Below are 9,611 nucleotides of genomic sequence, written 5' to 3' on the forward strand. Positions count from 1 at the left end.
GGCCGTGTTCTCCCCCTCCTAACGCCAGCTGGACTGGGTGTGTAGCAGGGCTGAACGATTCTGAAAAAAAAATATCTAATTGCGATTATTTTGACTGATGTTGCAACTGCGATATGATTTGCAATATTAGAGGGAAATTATCATTTTTACATCGTTATTCTCATTTTCGTTGAAAAACGTATTCAAATCATTATGGTGTGATTTTTGCGGGGATCTGTACCAAACAAAGATGTTTTCTTAAGTCTGTAGAATATGATGTGTAGGCCAGGACATCTCTGCAGCACCACGATATTTATTATGCCTTTAACAAATATTGTGCCTCCTGCGATTTGAAAATCGCAGGAGGCCATATTGCGATTTCGATAAAATTTCGATTAATTGTTCAGCCCTAGTGTGTAGGACGGCGGTTCAGATGAAGGAGGTTCTACTCTATGTGCTCTACGCCAGTGGTTCTCAACCTGGGAGGGTTGGGATCCCCCAGGGGTTCGTGAGATCATTTGGGGGGGGAGGGGGGTCGTCACGAGATGATTTATGGTTTTTTTTTCCTGATTTTTTCGAAATTCTTGTGAAATTCTTCACAGTGTTCAGCCTGAAAAGGGGAAATCATTCTTTGGTTGAACTGTCGGGGGTGGGCAAACGTTTTAAGGGGGGTCACTAACCAAAAAAAAGGTTGAGAACCGCTACTCTAAACCAACTTATTCCTGGCCTGTTAGTCCTCCAGCACCTAAACACATCTGTCAATGTGATGGGACAACCGACTTTTACCCACAGCCCGAATGAAAGTCTTCTCTTAGCTTAGCAATGAACAAAGGGACCGACCAAACAGATACGGAAGGCAAAACACAGTAAAATCCACACACAGACATACAGAGCTGACAGGCAGACATTCAGTCAGTGCACACCTTATACAAGATTCCTGATCAAATATTCAATAAATGATTCATATTTACACGATAGGCTAACATTTAACCAAAGAATCAATAGCATATATCATACTGTATGTACATATGTGTGTCTGAGGATATTTACAGAATATTTGTGTAGACTTAACGAATTTTGTTCCCTGTCAAAAGAAAACGAAAGCCCACTCATTGAGCCGGGTTTCCACTACAGGGTACAGGGCCAATCGGGGCTTACTGATTATCCGTGTGACTCTATTTCTACCGGGTGATGCTTCAGTTGTGCTTTCGTTTGAAATAAAACACGTGGTGGTTTCAAATTCCGTTATCTGTGTTCGGTTATGAATATGCTGAATTGGTCCTGGCCCCTTTTATTGTGCCCCACTTGGCTGTGTGGCGGCCATTCGCTCCCTGCTGCAAGGGCCTGTGTAATACCTGTATGGCCGGTTTCTCACACACACACACACACACACTTACACACACACACACTGAGAAACAGTCTTGGACTAAAAACTCGTCTGCAGTGTTTCTCTCCGTTTCTCCTCCCGCCACCTACTTCTCCCCTCGTTTCTTCCTCTCTTTCTCTCTGTAACTGTTACACACCCCGTCTTGGCTCACTCCTTCCTTTCTCTCCTTTCTCTCTCTTCCCCCTCTCTTCCCTCTCCTCCTGGCCCGAACTGTGCGACAAAAAGGCGCGCGGTCCACAAACGGGATCCGATCCAAATTTCAAAATAAGAGCGTTGCGCAGATCAAACAAGCTCCTCAAACCTGATAAATAGGCCCGCGTATCCAATGCATTGCAACAACATCTCGAGGCCATTCGGGCTACTCTCCTCCCCCCCCTCTAAATATACCCCTCCGCCACAGGACAGTATCTGCACTCCCAGTACTTTGGCCTTGTGCTGTTGGCTCTCCACCCTTTTTTCTTTCCCACTTCCTCTCCTAATCCTCCCCTCCCCTCTCCCCTCTCCTCTCTCCTCTCTCCCGCCTCTTAGCTGTAGCCCAGGTTCTCCATCTCGTTGCGGTATCTCAGCTCGGACACTTTCGCCTTGTGCTGCTTGCTCTCCAGGTGCAGGCGGAAGTCCGTCTCCTGCTCGGCGCCGCAGTTGCACATGGAGCAGTAGAACTGTCCGCTGGGCGTCACGCACATGGCCAGGTCCCGGGGGATGCGCTGCCTCGGCCGCGGGTTGTAGTACGGCCCTGGAAAGGGGGGGGGGGGGGGGGGAGGGAGGGAGGGAGAATGAGACGAGGAGAGAGAGAGTTAGGCCCAATCCCAAGTGTCCGCACTCACAGACTCACAGACTTTTGGCGACAAGTCCGCGAGGGTTCAGCACGTCCCACTGTGAAATCGGTTAAGTGCGCGAGGGCTCACTGGCGGACTTTATGAGTCCTTTATGCAGACTTTCAGCAAGTCCACATTTCTGTAGACTTTGCTTGAGGGAGTTACCCACTGTTCATAACGTTTGTGACGTTAATATTCATGTATGTGGAAAATATCAGCCAATACACCCGATACAAAAGAAAAAAAAAACTAAAAAGGGCACTCGGAGAGCGCAGACCTCCGCCAAGGCCAACAGTCCAGTCTGCTATGATATGCAAATTTCATGAGTCGGATCCGGATCGGCTTCAAAATGTAATGGGTTCTTCCTTGGCCCATACTACATCCTTCCACGAAGTTTCAGGAAAATCAGCCCAGTAGTTTTTCCGTAATCCTGCTGACAGACAAATAAACGGCACCGAAAACATAACCTCCTTGGCGGAGGTAATTAAGGAAAAATAACCACAAAAAAACAATTAACAAGACCTTGGAGAGAAACAGGCATGAAAGGATCAAACTACATGCAAGATACAGTTAAAAGAGAAAATATTGCAACATTAAAACAGAATAAACAGCTCATTTGAGAAAAAAGAAAGTTAAGTTTTCCTAAACGTTTAAGAAGGTTATGTTAGATGCTGCTAATATAAGCAGCATGTAATATAGCCTTTCTTATGTGCTTATTTGTGCTCATTAAGCTTTATTAAAAGTACCTTTTCCTTTCAACGTACCTCCTACTGTTTCTTTTTTTTAATTTTTTTTTTTTACATATTTTACATATTGTAATGATGTAGTGCAGGTTAACCTCTAGTAGAATGAAGAGTATTTTCTACATCCATTAGCACAGTATAAACTTTGCAATGTTACAAAACATATACCCAGGCCGATTTAACATTATTGATCAACATTTTTTTCATTTTAGCAAAATAATGCTGTTTAGACAAAAGCGCAGACAAAGAGTAAATTACAAATTGATTGACATCTGACGTCGTCAAGGCAACACGGGATGCCACAAAGTGCCGTCCCATTCCTCCTGTACCATTTCGAGCCCTCAGGACTTCTCGCACTCGGGCACTACAGCTGCGCACACAGGTGATGTCAATTAAAGGAATAGTTCACCCAAATATGAAAATTGAAACAGGTGAAGTTTGTCCATATAACACACAGGGAGGCTGCCAGCACAACTCCATAGCAGCCTTCTCCAAAACAACTGAAGTCAGTGGGGACCAGTTCTTCAGAGTTCCAAAAAGACCTACAGTATATTTACACCATCATTTAGTGCAAATCTTAACTACAGCTGATTGATTTGCAACAAATAATGGTGTATAGGTCTTTCTATTCACAGTGTGATAGTTTGGCTGTTTTTGTTTTGGAGCTCTAAAGAACTGGTCCCCATTGACTTCAGTTGTTTTGGAGAAGGCTGCTACCAAGGTGTGTGTGAGTAGATGATGATGACTACTCAGGGCTCAGTCCGTAGGGGGGGACATTGGGATTGGGCCTTAGACTAGAGTTAGGGGGATTATCGGGCCGTTTTACACCACATTTGCCCGTCCTGACATCGGAAAGGGAATCATCTGCTTTTGCGATGGGGGGGTGTTTTACAAATTCAATCTCAAGCCCGGGGACACGCTTGAAGACGTTTAAAAATCCAATCGGACGCGTTGCATCACACACGCAACGACGGATTTCCCCCGATTATTTTATCTTCTCGCTCGCTCACACTAGACGGTCAGGCGAGGACGGCGTCTCGCACAATATAACTTGAGATTATCTTGCTGACTCCCCGATATGTCACCGACGTGGGGGGGGGGGGGGGAAGATGTGAGGTGAGGGAGAGAAAGATGAAAGGGATAGAGAGTAAAAAACATAAGCATACGCAGAACAGATAGAAAGACAAGCAGACAGGAAGACGGACACACGAGAGACGTCTAGGATTACAACAGGGGTGGATCATTAGGAAAAGAGCATTGCGCGTCGGGGGGGGGAAAGTGAGCGAGTGTGTATGGGTGTGTGTGTGTGTGTGTGTGTGTGTGTCTACATGGCAGAAAAGCGAGAAGGAGATAGGGAGAGAGATAAAAAGACAACGAGATGGCAACAGCGGGAGAGAGTGCAGCTATTTCGGGGGTTTGTCCATCAAGAAAACTGATTAAATCAGCACGGCGAGAACCATGAGGTGTGTGCGTGTGTGTGTGTGTATGAGAGAGAGACAGAATGAGAGAGAAAAAGAGAGAGAGAGAGACAGAGAGAGAGGCAGGAGAGGAGGGGAGTCGGCTCTACTGTATGATTCATCCTGATTCATCCTGAACCGAGAGAACAGTCAGTGTGTTTGTCTGCGGAGGGAGAGCGAGAGAGAGAAAGAGAGAGAAAGAGAGAGAGAGTGTGTATGGCGTCAGTCGAACAAGGTCTGACGTTAGTTACTGTATCGATTTTCACACGCGCACACACACACACACACACACACACACACACACACACAAACAAAAAAAACCACAAGAAAGTTCACGCTGCACGAGGCAATTTCGTACGGTGGCGACCCCACATGGCAGCGAGAGGTAACTGCTTGAATTTGGAGGACTTCATTACTCAGAAATCGAATAACTTGATGTCAGTCTTCTTCTTAGCGCGTGGCGGAGGTGAAGGAGGTGAAGAGGTCCCGGCGAGATCGGCGAGTCCGGCTTTATCTGGACGGGAGCGCTCACTCACTCTCGCCTCGGAGACCGTTTTGGATTTCACTCTTAAGTTTCAATTCGCCGCTTCGCCATCCTCGACATCGGGGCATCGTTTGCGCGAATGGGGCGAATCTACGCCATTTACATTTCCGTCTGTGTGCTTTAGGCTGATGATACTGGGGGTGTTTTGCACATAAAACCTTGCGCAGTGCAGCTTCAAATCGAGTGTCGCAGTGTGGTCCACAGGCTCTCTCTCCAGACTCCCTTTTTGTCTGCCGTTCCCCGGGGATGCGGAGGTGTTGAAAGAGGAGACAGAGTGCTGCTGTCTGTCTGTCTGTCTGCTACTGATGTTTCCACCGCCATGATACCGCAGAACACAATACAGCCCCGCGCAGCTGCTGTCAGCCTGACTGACGAGCTCACTGACTGACTGATGTGCCAATTTGGAGTTTGATACTCTGAATGGCGCGTCAAAATTCAAAAACGAACTTCGGGACTTCCAACGGGGAGGATCGATTCGTCTTTGAAGTGAGACTGATTTTTTTTTTGGTTTTTGCCAATTGTCTCGGTTGTCCAGGGTTCCTACTCAGGTCTGGAAAGTCTGGAAAAGTATTACAAAATTAATTTGATCATTTCCCGGTCTTGAATAGTTTGGGAATTTGAAAAAATATCTGGAAAAGTATGAAAAATGTCCGATACACACATAATTCTAGCTTTTATGTTGTTGCAGACCCACTTTGAGTCCACAGTTTTTGTTGATGTGAAGAATAATGTTCAGATAGAGGGACGCTCTTATTACCCAGCCGCTGTCAGCATGCATTATATCAAATACCCACCAAAATCAAATCCGGTCAAGAACATAGGGTCTGGGAAAAATATGGAATTTGAAAATGGAAACCGTGGAGGAACCCTGCCAATCATCTCACATATTCTGATATTTGTCGCTGTGAAGAACAATCTTCATCTATACAGTGATATGACCTAGTTAGCAGGGGCAAGATGTCTATCTGTGTAAATCATACTGAACACCAGACAAAATCTTCAAAACAAATCAAGGTCTGGAAAAAGAATGGAATTTTTTAATTGAAAATGTGTAGGAACCCTGGTTGTCCCTCTCCTTTCCATTCTTCCTGCTGGTTTCTGCACACAGTCAGCATAGTCTTGGATACAGGGCTTGTTTCTCTACCTTCAGAAGAAGCCATTCGCTGCCAGTCATTCTTCCACAGGCTTGAAAATAGCCTGAGCCAGATAATCCATCGCAGTAAACATGAAGCCTTCATTTGGTTTTGTAAAAGTTTCTGTTTTCTTGTTATTTAATTGTACCGGAGTGGAGTGTTTTCATACCAGTTTATGCATTACGTTAATAATAATATAATCCCTCAAAAACTACAGTAAACTACAAACTAAATACAAACTTTACTGTCACATTCATGTCTTTTTACTTTTTACTTAGGACGTCTTTGTTAGCAGCAGTAAATTTCAAGCTAGGTTGACACCATAAAGTTTGTATATTAAAAATGTCAAAAAACAAGTAAAAGAAATCAAATTATATATGGAATGCACGGGGGAAATGTAAACTAGACATAGACAGTAGTAAATGGACTATAACTCTCATTTATTTTACTGTATTTTATTTTGTTACCTGGCATGGAGGCAGGTAGCTGTGGGCTGCGACGGTTCTTCACCAGTCTGTACTCGCTGCCGTCTTTCCTGTTTCTTCGCGGGGTCGCCTCGCTGCCTTCCCTGGAACAGTAACGTTAAGGCCTGAAGTTAAGACCAGCTCAGTCGAGTCCAAGAAAACCCGAGCCTAGCTAAGCCTGCGTTGAGCCTGCTAAGTTAGCTCGCTGGCTAACAAAGCAAAACTAACTGTTTATTTAGCATCAGGGTATCCAATTCCGGACAGCATATGACCAAAAAATCACAATCATATACCAATATATTTCATCCTGTACTGTTTTCGCTGAAGTTTCTCATAAATTAACAATCCTCCATCTGTCTTTTTTTAAAGTTTAATATCGCTTTTACCTTAACTTGTAACTGATTTTCTTCCAGTCCCTGCGAATGGATGATAGCGCAGCTTTTTTTGAGATTCAAAATTCGTATCCAATTCCGGACACTTACTTTCGTCCGTGTCGGTGTATTCATATACTCGATATTAACCCTTTATTAACCCTTCCTGTACCTTCACAATGTTACAGATACTTGTAAGAAGTGCAGGCTATGTACTCAAAGCTCTTATTTTTCCATTTATCAGCCAATACCGATTCTCTACATGAAGTAACTGTCGCCCAAAGTGGGATTTAAGGCTTCCCGCTTCTTGTTTGTGACTAAGTTCGTAACTTAGTGTTTTATATGCTTAAATGTGTATAGATATTTATGGAATTTGATACCTAGCTTCTGAAATGTGTATGAATTTACGTCACTTAGCTTTCGGTTGGGAACTCTGTATAAAAATGCCGGTAAACACTGGAAATTACACAAGTGACCGAGTGTCCGGAATTGGATACAATTGAACTGATGCTTCTCAAGCTACAACTCAGTGTTTTGGATAAAGTTAAAGACAAGATAGTTTCTTGTGTCACAGTAAACTAAATTTGAATTGCATTTGCAAATGCATTGTTAACCCCTACACCTAAACCACGTCTATTTCATTCAGATATCTCTCTTTTTTCCAAGTCTGGCTTTTAGGTATTTAACCATTATGTGAACAGCCAATCCTCCGATGGACCTCCATCAATTGTGCTTGCTAGGAGATTTGTGACACAAATGCAAAGCCTCTACATGGCTGAATGTGTCTATATACTGCAGCAAGGTTCTTCACCCCACACTTACATGTTATTAGCGTTGTGCTGAGCCTCGGCGAGCCGTAGCTTCTTGGCATGGTTCTTGCCCTGGTAGTGGGCCTGTGCAACTGCCGGTGAACTGAAGGAGGCATCACACAGCTTACAGTAGTCATTCTCTGTGGCCAATATAACCCGGGTAGCCCCTTTATACAGCGCCTGGACCGAGGGGGGATAGTGTATGAGAAAGGAGTTAGGTAGGAAACAGCGAGAAATGGAAGAAAGAACATTTTTTTTTAAAAAAGGTCAGGTGGAGGGAAGGAGGGAGTTCCTTGCACTATTGACCTTATTCACGCAGCGGCCATTTTGAATACTCAGGGTGGGAAACCTGAGTAGACGAGCGAGTCCAGCCCAGTCTAGTGCTGTGTTGCCAAGACACTTCATACAAACATCATTTCACAGATTCCCCACTGAAAAACATATTTGAAATGAATGGAGCTCAAGAATCCATAGGGACATGTTTACATTTTCATATATTTAGCCCATTATCACTAGCTACCAGAGTCTAGCTAGCTAGTAGCTTGCTAGTAAGCTAACTAACTTCCCTGCTAAATTCAGAAAGTTGTTGTTCTTGGGATTGCTAGCTAATTTGGTAACTGTTAGGTTTATGTGTATTTTGTCCTCACTTACGAGTTTAAGTAATGCTACTTTTATATACAGTATGCCAATCTTCCAGGTAGAGTTTCCCACCGCAAATGTTCAAAATGGTCGCTGTGTGAATAAGGTCAATTGCTTACAATTTTCACCTAGTTCTTGGTGAATACACAAATGGGTTTAATACTCATTCATTCATTACAGCAGTTTGATAGATTTTGAAAGTAATGAAACTTGTGCATTTAGGTTATCTTTCAAGTATTTTTTTAGGCCCTTATTGAGTTCAGTCAAGTGCAAGGCAGCTCCAGGTATATAAGCAGCTCCAGGTATATAAAGTATACAACCTCCTCTGCAGTCAGGGAAAAAAACAGGATAACAGTGAAAGAGAGAAGGGATTTTCTCTTTTTTGGAGGGCAAGTAGAGTGAGAGGAGAGGGGGGAATCGTTCAGTGGGGAGAGCGGTGTCAGAGTTCGGGCCTGACCTGCCTGCTCGTGTCGCTGTCGTTGGGTCCTGAGCTGAGGGCGGTCTGGCCAACCTCTGGGACCTCTGGGATCCTGATGGCTGGAGGCTGCTGACTGCCGGCGTAGAAGTTCCTCAACTTCTTACTGTGGTTCTTCCCCTAGAGAGAGAGGGAGAGAGTGCAAGAGAGAGAGGGGGGGGGGGGGGGGGATTGAAGAGGATATGAGGAGAGGAAAGCAAAAAGTAAAGGTTTCGGGTTGATGGCAGGAGATCAAGGATTGTTCTACGCGACGTGTTATTCATGAAACTGATAGTTACAACCATGTCCCCTGATTGGCCGAGAGGCAATTCTACAGTGAAATTATTTCATGAGAACTGTCGTGGCACTTTCACCCCTTCCCACAGTCAAAATTTACAAGGGCTCGGGGCAAAAGTGCCCTCAAAGTCCATCGAATGCCTGCAAAATTAAAAATGAAGGGGGCAATAAACGTCCCAGTAATTAGGAGTTACCATTTTGTCGCATTTCGCCCAATTCACGTTTTATTAGTGGAGTTGTGAAACTTTACTGTCCCCCGTGGGCCACCATAGGGGGGACAGTATGGGAGGCTGTGACAAGGCATTCTTTCCAGTGCATTCTGGGTGAGAAAATGGTCTTTGATTAGAAAACAACAAAGTGCACAGCAGTAGAAAATATTGGCACCGCGCAGCCGGCATTATGGGGAAAATGCTGACCCCACACAAACTACTGCTTGGAACAAAGATAAAACAACCAATATTGTGAGAAAAATCTCAACAATAGAGGGTAAGAGTTTTCCACCAGTGGGAGAGAAGTGTA

The 9,611-nt window shown here is 44.4% G+C and overlaps 1 protein-coding gene across 1 annotated transcript; it reads right to left on the minus strand.

Annotated features, from left to right (window-relative positions):
• Positions 1-1,890: 1,890 nt before the first annotated feature.
• Positions 1,891-8,936, minus strand: LOC139667482 (zinc finger matrin-type protein 3-like; the record flags this gene model as incomplete). Its single annotated transcript, XM_071546951.1, has 4 exons — positions 1,891-2,099; positions 6,526-6,626; positions 7,716-7,882; positions 8,799-8,936. Coding segments are annotated over 4 exons (615 nt in total), but the record flags the coding sequence as incomplete, so codon positions are not given.
• Between the last annotated feature and the right edge of the window lie 675 nt (positions 8,937-9,611).

This window comes from Centroberyx affinis, unplaced genomic scaffold (assembly GCF_046629955.1).
Source record: "Centroberyx affinis isolate AG114_WGS23_722 - 3 ecotype Tasmania unplaced genomic scaffold, CSIRO-AGI_Caff_v1 ptg005555l_1, whole genome shotgun sequence".
Classification (NCBI taxonomy): domain Eukaryota; kingdom Metazoa; phylum Chordata; class Actinopteri; order Beryciformes; family Berycidae; genus Centroberyx; species Centroberyx affinis.